The following is a 25,369-nucleotide window of genomic DNA, read 5'->3' as shown; positions in this document are numbered from 1 at the left end:
CTACTGTTTGTACATTATTGCACACTTTATATTTATATGATGGCATTCTTACGTATCAAATTCTAATAGCCAACTAGGTGCTGTAAGACTAGAGGCCTGTTTAACACTGAAGTCATTTTACAGGAATCTTGAATATAGAAAATTGTATGATTAGTAGAAGGAATTTGCTAATAATACATATTTTTAATTTCCCTTAGGGTCAGTAGAAGTGCCCAGTTCAATGCTTGTATAGGATCTAGAACCCCTCTTCTGAAGTCTAGACAAATAGACCAAGTCTACAATATTGTTGCTGTGTTGCAATTAATCTGAAACTGATTTGTAGCACCAATCATTGATAGAACTGAAAATAAATGTACCAGGAAGTGTGTGTGTGTCACATTTCTAAGTTCCTTGCAGAAGTTGCTGCATGAGCTCTATTGCTCCAGAAGATAATTTTGTAAAGGAGTGAGGAGTGAATGAATGCAAAATATAGTTTAGCTCTTTAGCTGTTTAACGCAAAACGTGTCAAATTATACTTCTTGGTTGATTAAATAATGAATTAGTTGTTTGTTTATTCACAGATCATTTCTGTAATGATAGATGACACATCAGCTAAAAATAAAATCAAAAATTTAAGTAGAATTAATGAAGTAATAGACATATAATTCAATACAGGCTTGCATTGTATAGGGTGCTCTTTCTTTATATACACACTCATAAATGAGTTAACAAACATTTTATGCATTAAATAAAATGAAATCTCATTCTTGTTCCTTGATCATAGATAAATTTGTTCGTGTAAAAATACTAGTTTTTCATTATGTGCATGATGTATTGACTAATCTATTTACACTGAGGTGACAAAAATCATGCGATAGCAATATGCATGTATACAGATGGTGATAGTATTGTGTAAAAGAGATATGAAACAGCATGGTATTGGCAGAGCTGTCATTTGTACTCAGATGATTCATGTGAAAACGTTTCGAATGTGATTATGGCCACATGACGGGAACTAACAGACTCTGAACGCGGAATGGTAGAGTTGGAGGCGGGTGCATGGGATACTCCATTTCATAAATCATTAGAGAATTCAGTATTCTAAGATCCATTGTGTCAAGAGTGTGCCAAGACTACCAAATTTCAGGCATTACCTCTCACCACAGAGGCTGACGGCTTTCACTTAACAACAGAGAGCAGCAGCATTTGCGTAGCATTGTCAGTGCTAACAGAGAAGCAATGCTACATGAAATTACCACAGGAATCAATGCGGAACATATTACAAACATATCCTTTAAGTCAGTACTGTGAAATCTGGCATTACTGGGCTGTGGGAAAAGCCAACCAATGTGAGCGTCTTTGCTAAAAGCACAACATTGCCTGCAGCACCTCTTGTGGGCTCATGACCACATCGGTCGGACCCTACTTGACTGAAAAGCCATACTCTGATCAGATAAGTCCTGATTTCAGTTGGTAAGAGCGTATGGTAGGGTTAGGGTGTGACACAGACCCCGAGAAGCCATGGACCAAATTTGTCAACAAGGCACTGCGCAAGCATGTGTTGGCTCCATAATGGTGTGAGCCATGTTTACTGAACTGATCATTGACTGGAAATGGTCATGTTTGGCTGCTTAGAGACCATTTGCAACTGTTGATGGACTTCATGTTCCCAAACAATGACATCATGTCGCCAGGCCACAGTTGTTCACTATTGGCTTGAAGAACGTACTGGACAATTAGAGTGAATGATGTGGCCAACCAGATCATCCAACATAAATTTCATCAAACATTTATGCGACATAATTGAGAGGTCAGTTTGTGCACTACATCCTGCACCAGAACCACTTCCCCAATTATGGACAGCTATAGAGGCAGCACAGCTCAATATTTCTGCAGGGGCGTTCCAATGACTTGAGTCCATGCCACATTGAGCTACTGCACTACGCTGCGCAGAAGGTGGTCTGACACAATATTACAAGGTACCTCATGACTTCTGTCACGTCAGCGTACAAGCTGCGGCTAGACTCTCCAACTTTTAAAACATGTTTTCATAATGAGCCTGATAGTTGTTTTTAATTATTTTGTTTGTAACCCTTTCCTGGAAATTTTAAATTGTGTTCTTCTTTATTAATTTGTTTATATGTTAACTCAATTATTACGTGTTGTTGGGGACTTTAACTCATTGCGTTTCATTTAGTGTATGACCATGAATGTCTATATGTGGTACCAGAAACCTGTTTTATTTAAAAGTATGTTCTGTGTCATTAAGACATAAACTGTTTACTGTGAATCAGCTCTAGGCCTGTTTGGATATCATCTGGTCTGTGTGTGTTGCGGTTGCATTTGGACCCTCGATTAATATGCTTGTGTATGTGCAGTTTATTGAAGTCTATTGGAGATAATTTATGTAGATCTCAGCTTTGTATTATGAATGTGGGTCTCCCAGCATGATAAAGACTGTTACAACAAAATATTATAGTTTCCACAGAAAAGTTTTGTAGGACTTCATTTGTGAAGCCATAAATGCCTTTCTCTGTAGAGAAGCTTAACTGAAAGGTGATTAACAAATTCTGGTTCAAAAAATGAATCCATATTCTAAAGTTGGATAAAACTACCATAGACAGAAGAATTAAAGTTTTCTAGTAACTTATTGTTCCCATGAAGAACTTTTTTTAATATACGTCCAAGGGTGGTTAACATTGTGTCTGTTGAAGTAAATGTGATGCACCTGGATACGTATTTTATTTTTACATTTCAGAAATTACAAATGAGTTTGATTACAAGAATGAAGTTGCACCTACTTCGTAACGAAACTCAGTAATAATGCTGTATTATAAGCAATGCATTGTAGGTGTTGTACAACGAGAAATAAACATCTTCTGAAAGAATGTAAATGACTTAGAAAGTGAAGTAAACATGAAATAAACACCACCAATTGCAATTTTAGTTGCCTACTTTTGCAGCCCTTTGCAGTGCCGGCACCTTTTACACCTTATTGCCCATTTATGCAGCCTAAAAAGGAAAACAAGTATTCACACAGATTGGCAAGTGCTGCCACCTTTTATCAGATGATGCAAGAAAATTATATAGTGATCAGTTTTCTTTGCTGCTTCTAGAATAGATGAATATAACTACCCCATCTCCCAACCCAGCACCACCTGTTATGATTGGGTATTCTCAGGATCTGAGAGTGGGTTTTTTTGCACCAGTCCTCTTACGTAGTGTTGCCTACTGATGTTAAACTTGATAAGCAGATTTGAAAGACTACATAAATTCATTATGCAATTGAAATTGAATTAGTAGTAAAGATTGACTCAGTTTGCGTGAAATACTTGCAACTGTGGACAGTAAATCAAAACGAGATATTGAACAAAACCATTTAAATATATCTTAGTCATGATGTGTTATTTGTCTCCAAAGGCTAGCATACACTGGTGCTGACATATTTGTGGCCTAAAGTAGTGTGGTTGCTACCAATTCAGAATGTGGCTTCTGAGAGGCAGATTACAGGATAGTAATAAATTACAGACAGTGAATAAAGTGGCTTTTGTAATTTGTAGTCCTGCTATATTTCTATCATTTGTCTTTGTTCTTCTCCAGTCAAGACGCCAAAACACAAAGTGAGCACAATAAGGGTGTGTGGCTGTAGTGAAATGTTTAGTAGTGGCAGTACAGTATTCAGAGTGATAAATCTGTTGTTAGGTACCATACAGTGTTTGTGATGTCTGAATTACAATTGATGGAAAACATCAGCCACATTATACACTGAGTGAAAACCAAAATGCAAATTTAGAATGGGGAAATTCTGTGGCAAAAGTGAGATAGGGCAGCTGTTTATCAATAATGCATTACATCAAGTAGTAGAAAATATACTGGGAAATAAAGCCCTGATGATGGTACCTTAAAATAGTATGAAGAAAAAAGTCACTAACCAGATGGCTATTAACTCATAATCCATGATTTTTACCCCAAATGCAGATGGGCAGAATACTTATATATTGAATAATTCATTGAGGCCCTTCTCCCATTCAGGCTTGGCTCTGTTTCTTGTGACCGCATTGTCAGTGGGATGTAAACCCAAACTTCCATCATTTTTACTTCTGGATAGATAACATGTAAAACCTATGATGTACAGTTTCAAGCATGATGTACAGTTTCAGTTATGCATATTATGGTCTGACACAATAATGTATAATTGAGTGTTTGAACAATTTCAGACTGGACTGTGTATATGTCAGGCTTCAAACAGGAAGAAAAAGCCACTATCTCCTATAATACAAAACATGTGACTTGTAGTGTGCATGCTTTACACTAAATTTGTGAAACATTGAAAAATTAATACTACTATGCGTAGGAATTTGTGTCTTGTGTTAAAAAAAACATATAAAAACCTCTTGCTGAAATACAAAATAATGTGGAAATTACAGGATTTATTTTACCAGCTTTGTCTATCAACACTAGAAGTATACATGGTTTTAATCAGGTATTTATCTGCAGTCTTTCTCAGAATGCAGAATATGATTTTTTGGATATTGTATCTAGTCTCTCTATAGCTAGAGAAAAAGACAAAGACTGGTTAGGTACATAGGAACATGGACGCTCTTTCCTGGCTAATCATGAAGAAAGTATCAGACCAGTATTCCAAGGAAAAAGTACACTGGGCTGTGGCTGTGGCTGTGGCTGTGGCTGTGGTGGTGGTGGTGGTGGTGGTGGTGGTGGTAATAATAATAGATGCAGTAGTAGTAGTAGTAGTAGTAGTAGTAGTAGATTTTTACAGGCCTTGGCAGTCCCAATGGAGGCTGAAGAGATTAAACCATATTTGGTGGTGGTGGTAATAATAATAGATGCAGTAGTAGTAGTAGTAGTAGTAGTAGTAGATTTTTGCAGGCCTTGGCAGTCCCAATGGAGGCTGAAGAGATTAAACCATATTTCTTGAACAATAGTGCATCAGGAAAGGAGGGGGAGGGGGGGAGTTATAGGATCTCCACTGTGTCAACAAATACCATCCATGGCATATAACAGTTTCACGCATCAAGATTATAGATGAAGCAGTCTGTACATGCATTCACATTAAACACATGTATTTGTCTGGTGCATAGTCACTACTTTAATTACTATTACAGTTGTATGCAGAAATAGTGGTGTATGGTTTTCTCTTTTAAGAGCAGTCTTTTTGTTCATGCAAAGCCTGGATTGTAATGATAAGGCTCTGCACATGACAGTATCATGATCCAGCCCAGAGTTTAGATTTAAGATGCCATCATTTGTGACCTCATCCATTTCTGTATATTTTGTGAAGGCCAATATGGTACTACAAGCTCACAGGCTAATGATTTTTGTTTCCACAGACTAAATATATACACTCCTGGAAATGGAAAAAAGAACACATTGACACCGGTGTGTCAGACCCACCATACTTGCTCCGGACACTGCGAGAGGGCTGTACAAGCAATGATCACACACACGGCACAGCGGACACACCAGGAACCGCGGTGTTGGCCGTCGAATGGCGCTAGCTGCGCAGCATTTGTGCACCGCCGCCGTCAGTGTCAGCCAGTTTGCCGTGGCATACGGAGCTCCATCGCAGGCTTTAACACTGGTAGCATGCCGCGACAGCGTGGACGTGAACCGTATGTGCAGTTGACGGACTTTGAGCGAGGGCGTATAGTGGGCATGCGGGAGGCCGGGTGGACGTACCGCCGAATTGCTCAACACGTGGGGCGTGAGGTTTCCACAGTACATCGATGTTGTCGCCAGTGGTCGGCGGAAGGTGCACGTGCCCGTCGACCTGGGACTGGACCGCAGCGACGCACGGATGCACGCCAAGACCGTAGGATCCTACGCAGTGCCGTAGGGGACAGCACCGCCACTTCCCAGCAAATTAGGGACACTGTTGCTCCTGGGGTATCGGCGAGGACCATTCGCAACCGTCTCCATGAAGCTGGGCTACGGTCCCGCACACCGTTAGGCCGTCTTCCGCTCACGCCCCAACATCGTGCAGCCCGCCTCCAGTGGTGTCGCGACAGGCGTGAATGGAGGGACGAATGGAGACGTGTCGTCTTCAGCGATGAGAGTCGCTTCTGCCTTGGTGCCAATGATGGTCGTATGCGTGTTTGGCGCCGTGCAGGTGAGCGCCACAATCAGGACTGCATACGACCGAGGCACACAGGGCCAACACCCGGCATCATGGTGTGGGGAGCGATCTCCTACACTGGCCGTACACCACTGGTGATCGTCGAGGGGACACTGAATAGTGCACGGTACATCCAAACCGTCATCGAACCCATCGTTCTACCATTCCTAGACCGGCAAGGGAACTTGCTGTTCCAACAGGACAATGCACGTCCGCATGTATCCCGTGCCACCCAACGTGCTCTAGAAGGTGTAAGTCAACTACCCTGGCCAGCAAGATCTCCGGATCTGTCCCCCATTGAGCATGTTTGGGACTGGATGAAGTGTCGTCTCACGCGGTCTGCACGTCCAGCACGAACGCTGGTCCAACTGAGGCGCCAGGTGGAAATGGCATGGCAAGCCGTTCCACAGGACTACATCCAGCATCTCTACGATCGTCTCCATGGGAGAATAGCAGCCTGCATTGCTGCGAAAGGTGGATATACACTGTACTAGTGCCGACATTGTGCATGCTCTGTTGCCTGTGTCTATGTGCCTGTGGTTCTGTCAGTGTGATCATGTGATGTATCTGACCCCAGGAATGTGTCAATAAAGTTTACCCTTCCTGGGACAATGAATTCACGGTGTTCTTATTTCAATTTCCAGGAGTGTATAAATAATGCATCATGGTATGTAGCCATAATTTGTGTTGTAAAATTTTGAACTCACTTGCAATGAAATAGAACAGTGCCTTCTTCCATGATATGTAAAGCATGCAAACACTTGAAAACCTATGTGCATAGTTGTAGTAAGTATATCAAAGTATGCCTTAGGATGCTTTCAAAGTGTGTGAGGAAATGGGACACTACGTCAGATTGGTTCCTTGGTAGTCTCATAATAAATGCATGCTTTATTCTGCTTTCATGTTTTGAAAATTCTACACGAGATTCATTTGTGATTATGAAGAAGAGCTTCGAGTCTTGGCAGAGATATTTACCATTTACTCATACAGTAATGTATGTGGCTACTACTTTGGAACATACCAGATATTATGCTTTTCTGCAACATTCAGAACCATATATAGTGTTCAGTTTTTTGAGTCTAGTTTGGTATAGATTGTTATTATTATTATTATTACTATTATTATTATTATTGGAATTGTTTGAAGATTTTCAGAATTGTTTGAAGATTCTTATTGTAAAAGCAAAATGAAAAATTCTTATTACCGAGCATTCAACATAGTATTTTCAAGGTGCAACTGATCACCATTGCTTTTGTTGTAACACAGTTTTTGTTTATGTACATGTAGCCCTTTCTGGGTGGTGCAGAACAGACAAACATGATATCGGGACAGTTAAAGTTGGGGAAGGAAACCTTGGCAACGTTGGATGGATACTGGGACAGCAGTGTATTCATCAAAGATCGGCGTACAGGGGTACGTAAAATAATTCCTGTAATTAAAATCATTCCCAAATTATCGATCAAAAATGAGTAAATTATAAGCTTTTATTCAATTACCACTGCCTTATGTTACATTAATTGTGGTGACTACTTTTTAATAGCATTTATAAGGCAAAAGTTGAAGGAATAGCAACTGTTAAATCGGTATTACTGACGCTTCATTGTGCTCTTGGTGTATAAATATTTGAGTGCCTTGAAAGGATCATATTGTAGCATATTTCTTATTTACAAAAGCTATTTGTGATTAAATTAAAGCAGATCTGAGTGGAGTAGAAGAGACTACGAATTGTTTTGTTTCAGTTGGTTTCCAGATATCTTGAATCTCAGAGTGAAGCTCCAGTATCATTTGTAATATGTGAATAAATTCATCAAGCCCTACATTACTTTCCTTCAGCAACAACTGGTGCTATTGAATTTTTTATTTCCTGTGCTGTACAATCTAGCACATGTGCACACTATTCAAGAAACACAGTGTTTATTCATTCGTTCGTATTTCACTACCTGTTTTCATGTGCAACTTAGGGCTTCAGATGTATAATTTGCAGTTTTAAAAAAAATCATTTTAGGTGATTCCAGTGTCTTTTTTTTTTTTTTTTTTTTTTTTTTTTTTTTTTTTTTTTTTTTTATAAGCTAAGTTCAGAAATGCTGAGTTTCTATATATCACATAAGGTTTTCTCACAAAGTAATGATGAAGATCTAGAAAATTCATACAGAACACATACATTCAAAAAATGTTAATAAGAAATCATGATAAAATAAGGCATTCCTAACATTATAATGAAGTATTATGTTCTTCAGGTCTAATACAAAGCCATACTCATCAGTCCCAGTACTCACGTCCCATTTGTTTCATGTTTTGATGGAACCTTTCTCCCACTTCCTCACACATAGCACCTAGGAAGTGCAGCTTCGGGCTCATTGAGGCATACAGTACTATAAACTATCCAATATGCTTCATTCTAATTCTCATAATCAAGGTCTTCGCAGTTGCGAAGAAATTTGTTGACAACTTGTTTAAAGATTATCCAAGATTATGTTTAAATTTCATTCAGTTGATGTTAGTGTTGCATACTTCATTAGTTTGCAAATGTCAGGGCTGAAGAAAATGTCCTTCTTTCATCTTAGCCCTTTGTAGCCATGGTTACTTTTTCGCCACATAATAAAGTGTCACCATCTTTTGGTAGGGATTTAATAAATTGTTTCATAATGCCAAATTTCATGTGAAGTGGATGCAGAAGGTTTTTTTGGTCTACCTTTGAACTGAATCTTACATTTTTATCTCCAGATTTTAGTATTCTAATTGGTCAGATTTTTTGAGACTAGTGCTTGTCTTTTGCAAAACTGTCTCATTTGTGTAGGAAGCAGGAGGCCTTCCTCACAACTTGAGCACACTCAACATTAGGCCCTTGTCTTCTCATGTTCTCCAACCTTTGTGACAGGACAGAAAATACACTTCTTTGACAAAGTCTGAAATTGATTGTTGTTGCTTTTTCACTACAAGTTTGCCACATGTGTATGAGAAGTGAACAAGAGAATTAATATTGTTTCTTAAAGCCATGAAATTCACAGAATTTGCAGTTTGCATGAGAATTGATATGCAAAACAAACATATAGGTGTCAATCAAATTCTTGTCGGGTTTCCAGCAGGAACAAACTGTCATCTGAGTACAATATTTCAGCGGTCCACCTGGCCTCCGTCATCACGTGAGAAAAACTACATTGCTTTCGCCGATAACTGATTCCACTCACAAATAACTGCACCTTTATATGCATCGGAAATACAACAGCGCATGTGCTAGATACAGTGTGCATGCGCTCAATCGTTCCTGCTGCCCCCTGGCGCAAAAAGACTTGCAGCGCCTCCGATGGTGAATACTGTTAAAAACGATATAGTGTTACAAATGATTATTCATAGCCGGCCGATTCAGGTGCCGTTTCTTCATTTCTGATAAAACAGGATTCCACATTTTACTTAGCGGGTATCCATTATCACGATTAATTATATTATCTGCTAGCTGATTTCGACAGATTCTTTTAGAACGCAATTCCAATATCACGAAGTATTTGCAACTACTTGCGTCTCATTATATAGCATCCTGTGTCTCTCTGTAAGGCAATGCTCAGCCACCGCAGATTTGTCTGGTTGTAATAATCACGTGTGGCGATGATGTTCAATACACCTGTCGTTTACGGTACGAATTGTTTGGCCAATGTAAATTTTCCTGCACTCGCACAGTATTTTGTAAACATCAGACTTCCTCAAACCTAAATCATCTTGGACAGACCCAAGAAGTGCTCAAATCTTAGCTGGCTGACGAAAAACACATCTGATCCCATATTTCTTCAAAAGTCTACCTATCTTGGTGGACACATTCACAGCATATGGAAGAAAAGCCACAGACCTAAAGGTGTCTCCAGAAGGTTCAGTTAGAGGTACAAACTCAAAGGCACATCGAATTTGTCGGTCCTTATAGCCGTTAATATTGAACATGTCCTTAAGATGTTGCAGCTCCTGTGGTAAATTTTCAGCATCCAAGACAGCATATGCTCATTTAACCAAGGTCCGAAGGACTCCTGTATGTTGGAAACATGGATGGCTACTAGTAGCATGTAAATACCTGTCAGTGTGAGTCAGTGTCCTGTAAACCTCGTGTCCAAGAGTTCAGTCTTCTTTTCTATAAAATAGTACATCCAAAAAAGGTAACTTTCCCTCCTTTTCAATTTCCATCGTGAATTTGATGTTCAGATGGAAGAAGCTCTGCCATCATGTTCTGAAATCCACCTATTTTTTATTTGATGACAAATATTTTGAACAAGCCGACGGTGTGGCTATGGGGAGTCCTTTATCCTCCATTATCTTTGTATGGAGGACTTTGAGGATATGGCCCTGAAAACATCTTTTTTGAAGCTTTCGTGTTTTCTGAGATATGTTGACGATATGTTTCTTGTTTGGCCACATGGAATAGACTCTTTGCACTGGTTATTGGACCATTTTAATTGTCTTCATCAGAACATCAAATTCAAATTGGAAATTGTTAAGGATGGAAAGTTACCTTTTTTGGATGTACTATTTTATAGAAAAGAAGACTGAACTCTTGGACACGGGGTTTACAGGAAACTGACTCATACTGACAGGTATTTACATGTTACTAGTAGCCATCCATGTTTCCAACATACAGGAGTCCTTCGGACCTTGGTTAAACGAGCATATGCTGTCTTGGATGCTGAAAATTTACCACAGGAGCTGCAACATCTTAAGGACGTGTTCAATATTAACGGCTATAAGGACCGACAAATTCGACTTGCTTTTGAGTTTGGACCTCTAACTGAACCTTCTGGAGACACCTTTAGGTCTGTGGCTTTTCTTCCGTATGCTGGGAATGTGTCCACCAAGATAGGTAGACTTTTGAAGAAATATGAGATCAGATGTGTTTCTCATCCGCCAGCTAAGATTTGAGCACTTCTTGGGTCTGTCAAAGATGATTTAGGTTTGAGGAAGTCTGGCGTTTACAAAATACCGTGCAAGTGCAGGAAAATTTACATTGGCCAAACAATTCGTACCGTAAACGACAGGTGTATTGAACATCATTGCCACACGTGATTATTACAACCAGAGAAATCTGCGGTGGATGAGCATTGCCTTACAGAGGGACACAGGATGCTATATATTGTAACGCAAGTAGTTGCAAATACTTCGTGATATTGGGATTGTGTTCTAAAAGAATCTGTTGAAATCAGACTAGCAGATAATATCATTAATCATGATAATGGATACCTGCTAAGCAAAATGTGGAATCCTGTTTTATCAGACATGAAGAAACAACGGCATCTGAATCGGCCGGCTATGAATAATCATTTGTAATGATGTACCGCTTTTGACAGTATTCACCACCGGAGGCGCTGCAAGTCTTTTTGCGCCAGGGGGCAGGAAGAATGATTGAGCACGTGCGCTGTTGTACTTCCGATGCATATAAAGATGCAGTCATTTGTGTGTGGAATCAGTTATTGGCGAGAGCAGCGTAGCTTTTCTCACCTGATGATGGCGGCCAGGTGGACCGCTGAAATATTGTGCTCAGATGACAGTTTGATCGAGCTGGAAACCTGACAAGAATTTGATATACTAATATGCTGGGAAAGTCTACATAGTCACATATAGGTGTCAACATTGCAATATCACCAAAATATATTGGTAGCTGTATTATAGACTATAAAATTAAAAATCTTTTTGTAGCAGGTTACACTGCCAACCTTCACAAAAATATCTTCTTCTTCCTTTTCTTCTTCTCTTGCCTCTGTGGCTCTACAGGTCATTGTGAGCCTTGATCTCTTAAACAGTTTTCCTCCATTTAGCAATCTGTTTTTCAGAGATTCTGTGTCACATCATCCTCTCATTTGCTTCTCAGTTGAACACACCCTCTTTGTCCTCTGGATTTCCTTGTGATACTTTTTTAGGTACTTCTGCATCACTCATCTATGCTACAAAACCAGCCCACCTCAGTCACAAAATAATACTGGCATTATTAAAATAATTAAATAGTTGCATTTTGTGTACCTCGCGGAAATTCTAAATTTGTGTCAAAACTGCTTGTGATTGAATGTTCTAAGTACTTTACCTGAAATTGGCACCCAAAAATACATAAGGAAAATCCTTTACCTTTAAGCCAGTGTAATCTCTCACCCTAACTACATATTGCCATCACATAAGTGATAACTTTTTTTGTAAAATTGATGGAAAATATTTTTTTTGACCGAGCGAGGTGGTGCAGTGGTTAGCACACTGCACTCGCATTCAGAAGGACGACGGTTCAATCCTGTATCTGGCCATTCTGATTTAGGTTTTCCGTGATTTCCCTAAATCGCTCCAGGCAAGTGCCGGGATGGTTCCTTTGAAAGGGCACGGCCGACTTCCTTCCCCATCCTTCCCTAATCCTATGAAACCGATAACCTCGCTGTTTGGTCTTTTCCCCCAAACAACCAACCAACCTATTTTTTTGAGTAATCTATTATGTCAATTTTAATAAACATTTTTGGAACAGCTATCAAAAAATTTTTAAAATTTTTCTGTTTAAGATTCAGTCTTGGTCGCACCTATGTTCTTGTAGCATACGTGGTGTGATCAAGACTGAATTTTAAAAAGAAAAATTTTAAATCTATTATGTGCAATTCTTGAAATCAAGGTCTGATGATTTATTCTGACAGAACATGATAGTGCATTCTGGATTTTCTTTTCTTCTCTTTTTTCTTTTCTTTTAGTCCTAACAGAATTTTTTGTGTCATTGGCTCCATGTAAAACAATATCGTGAAATAGATTACAATGATATCTGTGAGAGGGGGGAAAATATCTCCGCTGTGCATATCATGTTAGGTTAGTGTGTATACTTTACATTGTGAGTACAAGGGACTTTACAGCTTTGGAATGATATAGAAATTTATTGAGGTAACTTACAGAATATGTAGATATGTCATTTAGTAGCAAACAACCTCAAGTTCGATTAATGGAGTGCATCAGTACCTCGTTTCAACACTAGGAGCCCTTGCATAGCGCACAGTTAAAATTGCTACTTTCACTGGTTTGGAGTGTGCTCATTGTGTGTTTTGGTTTCATGAAATGAACTCTGCAACAACTGCCCAACATAAATTTAGTTGATGACCATGTGTATGTTACTCCCCCTATCAAACAATTTAGCCAACCTGAAAAATCAAATCTACGCTATTGTTGCATAAGTTATGCCCAGTTTACTGCAATGAGTGCGGGAAGAAGGTGTTACCGGCAAGATGTTTGCTGCATCACAAATGGTATTCACATCGATCCAAAATGACATTTGACACTTTTAGCGAAACTCGAGGTTGTTTACTACAAAATGACATGTCTACTGATTCTGTAAGTTTTCTTAATAAATTTGTATATCATTCCAAAAGAATTGGCTGTTGGTATCTCTGTGCACTTTTTCTTTATTGTCGAAAGTGATTACATTGCCAATAATAATAATAATAATAATAATAATAATAATAATAATAGTCTAATGAACACCAAGTAGATTTACAGTGACATCTAATCACACCAGTTTGAGCCACAGCATGCAGAATATTTTCCAGTGAAAATCTTAAAACATTTATTAAGTTGGTTTTGTAATTTATACAAAATTCTGTTCTTTTGTTCTATAAAAGCACATTTATTCTCATTTATTATTATTATTATTATTATCATTATTATTATTAGATTAACAGCACAAAAGAAAGTACTTAATATTAAATAGGACATTTTGGCGGCCTGAATTTTTATTACATATAAATATAGCCATACAACATACAAACATCATTTTTGACAAGTAATTTCTTCAGATAAACTTTTATCTGTGGTGTGGCAGAACTAAAACTGCTTTGGATGACACATCTGCCATTTTAATTCCTGTATGTGGCTGGACTCATACCAACAGTACTATCCTGTAACTAGTAATATGGTATTTTTCTTTGTATCACATATCAGATTGTCATGGATAAGAAGCTATGTTTGGTTATTGTGTTTTGAGTGAGAAAAACTGCTTTTAATATATTATTGGTTGGAGAGCAAAGTTCTGTAGTAGTCATTAGGTTTATCCTACAGATGACTTGCACTGATCTTTCTGTTAGGATAAGTAGTCTATTTAACTTACTTTGAATTATTGCACTCCATATTTCTGATCTGTATTTACTGAATTTACATGCTTATAAGACAAGGCTTTTTCCCAAGTTTGCGATTCTAAAACTACGGGTTCACCTTATGTTTACAGATTAAACTTTTGGTGCCAAGGCACAACATTTTTATACTCTGCAATAGATTAATATAGGGCTTGTTTCACATTTATGGATAAAGCTTTGGCAATTGAAGTCGCATGCAGATTCTATTTGAAGAATTCGGAGGGGTGGGATGGGTAACATTAACACCAGCTTGGCTGAGAACGGGATGAATTTAGGGAGGGGAGTGGTGAGCAGGCTACAGATTTTGTTGCCCTGCTGACCATAGGAATGTGTACTGCATACCTTGGCTTTTTATGAACATCTACCACATTTAAACTGCAGTTTTCATGAATCAAATTGTAGTCTGACTTGAACTGATTTCAAAATTGGACAGTCTCTCAACAATAATAAACGTTTCTCCACGAGACAGTCACTACATTTACATGTGATATGGCTTCCAGAAGACAAGAACAGAATTTTGAACACTGTTTTTCACTGTTGTGTTTACAAGTGAAGGCCTGAAATGGTTTTGCTAGTTTGTGAAAATATGTCATCTGGTAATCAGCTGTTCCAGTTTCTGATTTAGTCAGCACAATGGCTCTCTGTAATGATTAGAGGTAGAGAAATCCATACTCAGTCTAATACTTCTACTTCTCCTTCATTACACAAAAAGTTGCGCTGTTCAGATTAGCCAAAAAAATGTTTGAAGCAAGACACAACCATCAACCCAAGCTTCTTTCAAAAACTGTTGTTGTGCATGAAAGTGAAAATCAGTTGTAGAAGTGGAAATCCAGCAACTAGAACCACATTTCCAGAATCGATATGGGAGTGTTCATATGACCAACCAGAAGTGGTATTGAGAATAAAGTTTATGAAGTCAGTCGTTGGGAACCCTTATGCAAACATAGTGCTTAAAAGTCAAGAAAGGGGGCTAGTGGTATACTGATATGTTTTGTGCAGAAATGTTGTCACCACTCGCTGTGAGGTACAATGGGTATGAAAGGGGATGTGTCAGCTGCTGGTTCTACACAGACAATAAGAGAGCAGTGGATGGACAACATGTTTGAAGGCAAGAGATGAAGCAATATTGTTTCAGTCTCCCATCCGCATAGATGTAAAATCCTCCATGTATTTGGAAAAAACAAGTGTGTTCTAAGATCCCACCATGACTGCAATCTCAGAAATAACATATTCAGAAGCAACAGCCAGATATTTGTGGCAACCAAGATTATAAATTTTATTGATTCTCATATGTAGAAATACATTGCATGTTTTCTTGCCTCTCGTTGGTTACCTGAAAGTATCATCCCAGAAATAATACCGGTGGTGGTGGCGGTGGTGAAAAAAAAAAGAAAGGAAAAAAAAACAGTGATACCATAGATGACTGGCTTAGATAGTAAGTTGATGTGAATCATTCCTTTTGGTTTGTTTTATTTTTCCTTTTATTATCAAAATGTAGACAATCAGTAAATGGCATAAGTTTAGAATAGGTGTAATGTTAACTTTCTTTGACAGCTTCTTTATCTCGGTAAACTAGTTGGTAATTTTGATTACTCGGAATATGTTGAAAATAAAATTTTTTCAATAAACCTGTAACAAAAAAGGGGGTCGTCTTATGTTCAGGGTCAAATCACGATATGCAATTCTTTTTGTAACACTGTTTTTATGGTATTTTGTCAACATATTTGTTGCAGATACTATTTACTTGAAGGTTCCACTTCAGATTATTCTGAATAAATATACACAGATACAAAACTTCCACATATGCCATCGTACATAAGGATCTGGGGTTCTAAGCCCATTCTGTCCCTTCACAATTGTTTTTGTCCTCTCTTCTTAGGTATTCCAAGGGATCATTTTCCTTTTGGTACATGGTGATTAATGTTTCTAGTTTCTCTTCTGTTTGCAGTTTGATTTATATGTCCATTTCAATACTCTGCAAGCCACTATGAATTGCATGGCATATGGTACTCCACATTATATCAAATATAGGGATTTCTTCCTGTTCCATTCATTTTTTAGAAAGTGTTGTGTTATAGTTCAGTTGTGAACTGCAAAATCCTGTATAGGATATAAATTAACTGATTAATTAATTAAGATAGCCATTCATCTTGTTCATGTGCATACTGTTTTCAACTTTCAACCTAGTTTCCTTTGTTGACTTTAGTTCTTAGCTTACTTTATATATCACTCAATGAACCCTCTTTATTAATTTGGTTTAGAAGAATATGTGAGTCCAGTTTCATTATATCAAAGGCAGTAAGTGTTAGCCAATTAAGAGGGCTATCCACAAAGTACATTACGTTTTGGAATTAAAAATAAATAAAGTATTGGAAATTTTTTTTATTATATACAGATGAAAGCCACACTTAAAACCTACTTTTCTACATAGTTGCCATTTAAATTAAGGCACTTATCGTAGCGATGGATGAGTTTGGAAATGCCTTCGTCGTAAAATTCGGCCGCCTGCGCCTTCAACCACATGGTTACCTCTTCTTTTGGGACAGAAAAGGTGTGATTTTTGTGGATTTCCTGGTAGAGGCACTACAATAAACTCTCAAAGGTATTGCCAAACTCTGCACAACCTCAGAAGAGCAATACAAAACAAGCGCAGGGGAAAGTTGGTCTCAAAGATCTTGCTGATTCACGACAACACCCGGGACCACACGGCAAATGCCACTCGTGAAGTTCTCGAATCTTTTAAGTGGGAGTTGCTTCCTCATCCGCCGTACAGTCCCGACCTGACACCGAGCGACTTCCACTTATTCCCAGCAATGAAGAAGTGGTTGGCTATGCAGCGTTTTGATGACGACGCACAGTTTCAAGAAGAGGTAACCATGTGTTTGAAGGTGCAGGCGGCCAAATTTTATGACGAAGGAATTTCCAAGCTCGTCCATCGCTCCGATAAGTGCCTTAATTTAAATGGCAACTATGTACAAAAGTAGTATTTAAGTGTGACTTTCATCTGTATATAATAAAAAAAAATTCCAATATTTTATTTATTTTTAATTCCAAAACATAATGTACTTTGTGGAAGACCCTTGTATATCTCACTTACAATTTTTATTTTATTTCATGCTACAAAATTTCATATGACTGTATTTCTGCAGCACATATCCATGTTAGTTACATTTACCTTGGTTATGTGACAGTAACCATGAATTTACAGTTTAAGAAATAAACTTGGGTATTTGCCCCTCAAAGCATTGTATTTGCCGTTTAGTGTTTCTTTGCTGTTCTGAAGCACTTTTATTATTTCATTTATATCTCTGATTTTGTTTCGAAAGTTATATTTGCACATTTCCATAACACACAAAGCACATCCACATACAGTCATCAGTAATTTCACACATATTTGAACCATTTATCATGACATAAACATTTCCAATTGCTACCCTAAATACTTTTTAAACAATGTGGGTCATTTTTTACCCTTATTTCTACTTTCATCATAGCCATTTTCAACCATAGTTTTTTACGACACAGTCTTAAAATGTGATGAATTAGTTGGTTCATATTATAAGATATCTAAATGTAGGTGTGAGGTGTTCATAAACTGAAAATCATAAAAATTATTTCTCATTTAAAAATACATGAGAACAATTTTAAAGTTATAGAAAAATGCAGCATATAGGTAGCAAGCATTTTTTGGGACATTGTTCCTGAAAAACAGCATTCAAAAAATTAGAACAAAAGTTTTTAAATAAAAACGGTGTAGGATCACATCTAAGTTATTAAAATTTATTAATCAGGTGACCGGTTTCGATCATGCTATGATCGTCATCATACCATTAAAACTCTGTGAAAAGAGTAATACAAAGTTTGAGGACAGGACTTGGTATAAATTTAGATAATGTAACTAATTTAAAGTGTTACTCCATATCTACCCCTTATGGTGGCTGGAGAGAGTGACGAGAAGCAGCCGGCTTTGTAGTGACAATTAACACTACTGACCAATCCACAGCTGTGTGCGGTTAAGTAGTGTAGGCTCTGCCCACTGTCTCCCACATAACATCATTTACAGTCAACGGTTGCAGACTATGCCATAATTTCATAATAAGATTGCAGTAATGTGTAATTATTATAGATGTAATTGCAAAAATATAAATATGAGATGGTATATAAATTATGCAATGCAGAGAAATTTTGTTTACAGTAGAGAATCAAAAGGAACTAGTACCCCATAATGTGTGGTATTTAAACATGGACTGCCCTCTGTAGGAGGTGCAATAGCCACACTTAGTCCAAAAAATGGCTGACAGGACGTCAAGTGTTTACCTAGAAGATGAAACCTGAATTGATACATACTGTTATCAATCAGAGATGTTATATTATCAGTGGTACAACCTCCTCTCATATTTATATTTTTGTTATTACATCTATAGTAATTACACTTTATTGTAACCTTATTATGAAATTGTGTCATACTCTGTAACCATTGGCTGTAAATGATGTTAGCCAGAGCCAGTGGGCAGAGCCTCTACTACTGAACTGCAAATGGTCATGCGTTGGTTGGCAGTGTTTATCATCACTACATAACCACTCTCTTCAGTTGACATCATGTGTGGATATGTAATTCTGTGCTTTAAATTAGTTAGATTATTTACATTTATGCCTTTGTCTTGTCCTCTAAAACTTTATAATTATCTTTTCATGGAATTTTAACGGTATAATGATGATTGTACCATAATCAGAACCCGTCAACTGATTAATGTAATCTTATATTGTTTTTACTGAAAAAGTTTTATTTAGGTAGCAGCTGTGGACAATACACTGCTGGAGCTGACAAGAAGCTCTCAGATTTCCATCCCAGTGACACCGTTGATATATTGCAGTGCTTTTATGGGTGTAATACTCATCTTCTGGTGAAGATGATGTTCATGACTCATCAAAACTTTGCAGGTTGTCAACCCTGCCACCATGTTTGGAAACAGAGCTTTTCATCAGTATTTATCAAGAAAGTCTACACGCACACACAGGTGAAACTGTTCAATAAAGCAGTCCATGACTTTGCAGTTATCACAGGCAGTGTGATGACAAATTCATTGTATGTCTTTCTTTACTTCTTACACAATTCCTAGGTAGTATCCATAGATCTTAGCTTTTATTTATTGCTAGGAAAGAAAAGATCATTGTGAGTCAAAATAGGTAGGTGTCCAGTGAACCAACTAGTGATACCATTGGAAGAAATAATATAATCAGAGAACATTCCTTTCAAAATCAAGAGTGAATGATGTGATGTCTGGTGTGACCTAGTCACATTGATGTTACACTCTCTCATCAAGTTCATATAATTTGGGCTGGAATGCTCTTTGTGTTGCAGCCACAGAGTCACTGGTCTTGGAAAATGATTTAGCAATGAGAGTACAGCACTTAGACAATCAACTCTTGGTGGTATTACTTGTAAAACTGGAGATAACTAGCAAGGTTTCTCCCACTACTATAGTCCCTCCACAGTGCAAACACTGATCCCTCCATGACAGTCACTTTCATTTCATTCGTGACAGCCTCCAAAATCATAAGAAATTTCCACAAGTGGCTTCAACATTGCTAGGAATAACACTTACTCTTTGTGCAGTGTCATCTTTAAAAATGAAAATGTTAATCTAATGTGCTGTTCATTAATAAAAAATTCCATTTGTTCTTTCATTAATTTGTCACAACCTTAATACGTGTAAATGTGAGAGACTTCTAACCACATTTCAGATACATTAAGAAACAGTTAAAGCATTTCCACTCCTTATTTCAATTTTGTACCAAAGTACGAAGTGCTATATAACAGTGAAGTAAATTGTGTTTGCATAACACATTTTTTCTTCTAATATCTGAAAACATTAATTTATTCCTTTAATAATTTTGTAGTTCCTTCTGTATATACTATTAATCACATGAGTGTGTAATATCTTTTGTGTTTTGATATATTTTTTCCTTTTCTTCCTCAGGAGGAGCAACTACTGTGGAAGCCTACACCTGAGATAAAATCGAAGAGGTTGAAACGTTACACAGTTCCTATTGAACATCAAGGTGAATGTGAATCTGAAAATTTATGGCAACATGTCACTGCAGCAATTCTACGAGATGACCAGGTAGGATGTACTGCTAGCAACATCATCCATGTACATGTGGATGTCAACAGTTGTCATAGAATCTGTTCATGGAATATAGTGATTTTTTGTAGCAGCAAAATAGTTGTGTGCAGCAAGTAAATTCAGTTTCAAATAAAATACCATATTGTATTCATTTCAGAGATTAAAATTTACAAGATCTTTGGTTCTTTGCATTGTCAGTAATCTAGTGGTATTGCGTATCTCCTGAGATGTTTTAAATTAATCTAACAAGTTTGATGTGATGGAAGCTATTAGTTGGCAATTTTTACAGTTATTAGACTGCATTATAACAAAAAAGGAATGGTGTTGTATTACAAATAAAGGTACAAACACTGTAAAACTGGAAAAGGTAGGTGTGTGTGGGGTAGGGGGCCGCAGTTCTTTCAAGAATTTTAGGCTTTGCCCAGGTATGTATTTATTCCAACCTTCTGTTAGTCCATTTCCTCCTCTTTCCTCTCTGTCCACTTCCCCCTCCCCCTCTCTCCCTCCTCCCCCCTCCCCCCCCCCCCTCTCTCTCTCTCTCTCTCTCTCTCTCTCTCAATTTTGCTGTATGTGCCGGTAACCAAGCAAACAGAAGACAGCCGACATTTAGGAGCAATGAATGTAGACTGGACAATGTATTCGTTCCTCCAATAATCGAACCATGACGCAGCAATAGATAGTTTTGACAACATAATAGTTTTTTTTTTTTAAATTCCCTGTATGATCTGCAGAAGTGAAGACTCCTGTCAGTGTTATGGCACTGAAGAATGATACATCAGTAACAGCTAATGTTTTCAGACTGTATACAAAGTTGCTTGAAGGAGTCAACTATTAAATGATTTTTAGTCGGGAATTTATGTTCAGAAATTAAATGGAGGAATGGACATGAATCATATTCTTCATTCTAGGTTTGCATCTTTCAACATAATAAGTCATACTGCTCCTCAAATGAGTCATCAAAAATACACTGAAGCACCAAAGAAACTGGTGTAGGCATGCATATTCAAATACAGGATATGTAAACAGGCAGAATATGGCGCCACAGTCGGCAATGCCTATATAAGACAACAAGCATCTGGCACTGTTGTTAGTTCAGTTACTGCTGCTACAATGGCAGGTTATTAAGATTTAAGTGAGTTTGAACATGGTGCTATACTCAGCGCATGAGCGATGCAACGCAGCATCTCCGAGGTAGCAATGAAGTGGAGATTTTCCCGTATGACCATTTTGCGAGTGTACCACGAATATCAGGAATCCAGTAAAACATCAGATCTCCGACATTTCTGCGGCTGGAAAAAGATCCTGCAAGAACAGGACCAACAACAACTGAAGAGAATCGTTCAACATGACAGAAATGCAACATTTCCGTAAATAGTTGCAGATTTCAGTGCTGGGGCATCAACAAGTGTCAGCGTATGAACCATTCAACAAAACATCATCGATATGGGCTTTCGGAGCCAAAGGCCCACTCGTGTACCCTTGATGACTACATGACGCAAAGCTTTACGCCTTGCCTGGGCCCGGCAACACCGACATTGGACTCTTGATGACCAGAAACATGTTGCCTGGTCGGACGAGTCTCATTTTAAATTGAATCGAATGGATGGATGTGTACGGGTATGGAGACAACCTCATGAGTCCCTGGATCCTGCATGTCAGCAGAGGACTGTTCAAGCTGGTGGAGGCTCTGTAATGGTGTGGGGCTTGTGCAGTTGGAGTGATATGGGACCCCTGATACATCTAGATATGACTCTGAGAGGTGACACATTTTTAAGCATCCTGTCTGATCACCTGCACCCCCTGCGGGTTCGGGGGTTAGAATAGGCCCGCAGTATTCCTGCCTGTCGTAAGAGGCGACTAAAAGGAGTCTCAAATGTTTCGGCCTTATGTGATGGTCCCCCCTCGGGTTTGAGCTCCATCTTTCTAAATTATTCCGAAGAGCGAGCCAATTGGGGAAGGGCGCCTTACATGGTGCACTGTATCCGTTGTGTATTGAGACCTTTAGCCGGCTTTTTCGTCGTTGCAATGGTGTCCCGCTCATTTTCCATCTCTTGGGCTAGGATACATCCCTGGGTGCGATTACCACGCTGCACTCTGCAGTTTTGCTTTTAACTGCGACGACGACCTTGGACGTTTTTGCACCTAAGATCCAGCACGGTAGCCAGTCCGTTGTGGTGGGGCCGCCATGTACCCTGTTGGTTGTAGCCCCCTGACAACACAGGGATCGCTCTACTGATGCCTGCGCCGTTAACTCCCCGCGTATGCCATCTCCCTGGGGCATCAGGACTCCTGGCAATGGCCATCCTGCCAGGTGGCTATTGCTGCGGCTGGGTGGCGCCCATGGGGAGGGCCCTTGGTCGGAGTAGGTGGCATCAGGGCGGATGACCCACAATGAAGCGTGGTACATCATCTCTCGCTGGCGGCCAGCCACCAGCAGTCTCTAAGCGTTTGAGGGCTCATTTTAAAGCTAACGTTTATGACCCCAAATCGTTCCCATCCCTGGCCACTCCATGGGAGGAACGAAAGGCAGTGAATGACAGTGACGTCTATTCGCCCAGGTATCTTGTCTGTACCAGAGCTGATGGTGACTCGTTTCTATCCGTGAAGCCTCAGTTCTTTGTAGAGCATTTAGAGGACAAGTTTGGGGAGGTGGAGGGCTTGTCCAAAATGCGCTCTGGGTCAGTTTTGATAAAAACGGCATCCTCTGCCCAGTCACGCAGTTTACTTGCTTGTGACAAGTTGGGGGATGTTCACGTTACCATCACCCCACATAAGAGTTTAAATATGGTCCAGGGTGTTATTTTCCATAGGGACCTCCTTTTGCAGTCTGATGACGAGCTGCGCGCCAATTTAGAGCGCCGAGGTGTACATTTCGTCCGCCGTGTTCATCGGGGTCCGAGGGACAATCGGGTAGCTACCGGTGCCTTCATCTTGGCCTTTGAAGGTGATACCTTACCAGAGGAGGTCAAGGTGATGGTCTACTGGTGTGACGTCAAATCCTATATCCCTCCCCCGATGCGGTGCTTTAAGTGCTGGAAGTTCGGTCACATGTCCTCTCGCTGTACTTCTAGCCTCACATGTCGAGATTGTGGATGCCCATCTCATCCCGATACTCCATGTGCTCCGCCTCCCGTCTGTGTCAACTGTGGAGAGCCTCATTCCCCTTGCTCGCCGGACTGCAGTATCTTACAGAAAGAACGCAAAATCATGGAATATAAGACCCTGGACTGACTGACTTACACTGAGGCTAAGCGGAAATCTGAACGGCTACATCCCGTGCGCATGATGTCATCTTATGCCTCCACTGTCACTCCTGCTCCAGCTCCTTCAGCTGCAAGATATACAGTCAGCTATCAGAGTCAGAGGACCTCACCTGCCCCCTTGACGATGGGGTCCCCTTCTCTCACTGTTGCTCCCACACCATCTACCTCGGGAGCAGCACCCACTAAACCACTGGGGACACCAGTCCCCACTTCTAAGCCGGAGAAGCGTAAGTCTTCTTCGGCTTCTCTCGCTCGGAAGGGATCCCTTGGGTCACTCCCTTCCCAGGTTCCTACCAGCGGCACAGCAGACACCAACCAGTGGCTGAAGAAGCCACAGGTCGCTGGTCGACGGGCTTCGCGATCCTCTTCGGTCCCAGAGACTGACTCCAATAAGCCCTCTCAACAACGGCAACCAAAGGAACAGCGAGAGAAAACGACTTTGAAGACCCGTAAGTCCAAGACACCTGCGGTGGCACCTACTCCACCGCTACCTAAAAGCTCTGCGTCTGAGGATGAGGTGGAGATCCTTGCGTCCGCTGAGGACCTCGATCTCACAGATCCCTCAGACGCAATGGATAGCACTTGCACGGGTGCTCCATCGGAGGCAGCAGGTGACCCAGCGGCGTAATCTGCCTTCCTAGTCCCGTCAAGCCTTTCTCCGCAATGGACAATACCATCCTCCAGTGGAACTGCAGCAGTTTCTTCCACCATCTAGCTGAGCTCCGCCAACTTATCAGCCTTCACCCTTTCTTCTGCATTGCTCTTCAGGAAACTTGGTTTCCAGCAATGCTAACCCCCACCCTCCGTGGCTATCGGGGTTATTATAAGAACCGGGCAGCATATGAAAGGGTTTCTGGTGGCGTCTGCCTCTATGTCCTTCACACTCTGCACAGCAAGCCTGTCCCTCTCCAAACACCTTTAGAGGCTGTCGCTGTTCAGGTGTGGACGCCACAGGCTGTTACCATCTGCAGTCTTTACTTTCCACCGGATGGTGATGTCTCGCAGCATGTCCTGGCTGTGCTGATAGCCCAATTGCCGCCACCTTTCTTGCTATTGGGCGACTTCAACACCCATAACCCTCTGTGGGGTGGGTCAGTGGCAACAGGTCGAGGCGCCACCGTTGAGCATTTATTGTCGCAGCTCGATCTCTCAATTTTAAATGATGGTGCCTTCACACACTTCAGTGTGGCGCATGGCACATACTCCGCCATTGACCTTTCAATCTGTAGCCCTAGCCTCTTACCGTCTGTCCAATGGAGTGTGCATGACGACCTGTGTGGTAGTGACCACTTTCCGATCTTTCTGTCACTACCACGGCATCACTCTTTTGGGCCCCCTAGCAGATGGGCTATGAATAAGGCTGACTGGGACTTGTTCTCCTCCACTGCCGCTATTGAGCCTCTCTCTAATGATGACATTGATGCGGTGGTTCAATTGCTGACCACCGGCATCGTTACTGCCACTGAATCTGCCATTCCCCGTTCCTCTGGGTCCCCTCGGCGGCGGACTGTGCCTTGGTGGTCGCCTGAGATCGCTGCAGTGATTAAAGATCGCCGGCAGGCGCTACAGCGTCACAAGCGACATCCCTGCATTGAACACTTCATCACCTTCAAACAGCTGCGTGCGCGGGCCCGCCGCCTTATCCGCCAAAGCAAGCAGGAGTGCTGGGAGCGGTATGTGTCCACCATTGGCCTCCATGTCACTCCATCGCAGGTCTGGGCCAAGGTTTGACGCATCTATGGCTATCGG

General features: G+C 40.1%; 1 protein-coding gene across 1 annotated transcript in view; it reads left to right on the top strand.

Annotated features, from left to right (window-relative positions):
• LOC126248708 (oxysterol-binding protein-related protein 8) overlaps positions 1 to 25,369 on the top strand; it is a 211,432-nt gene that overhangs the window by 158,131 nt on the left and 27,932 nt on the right. Inside the window, exons 14-15 of the mRNA XM_049950002.1 lie at positions 7,400 to 7,525; positions 20,211 to 20,354. Of these exons, the coding sequence (XP_049805959.1) occupies positions 7,400 to 7,525; positions 20,211 to 20,354 (270 nt within the window). The remainder of the gene's footprint in view (positions 1 to 7,399; positions 7,526 to 20,210; positions 20,355 to 25,369) is intronic.

Source organism: Schistocerca nitens, chromosome 3, assembly GCF_023898315.1.
Source record: "Schistocerca nitens isolate TAMUIC-IGC-003100 chromosome 3, iqSchNite1.1, whole genome shotgun sequence".
NCBI classification, from domain to species: Eukaryota; Metazoa; Arthropoda; class Insecta; order Orthoptera; family Acrididae; genus Schistocerca; species Schistocerca nitens.
This window is presented reverse-complemented; position numbering and strand designations above follow the sequence as displayed.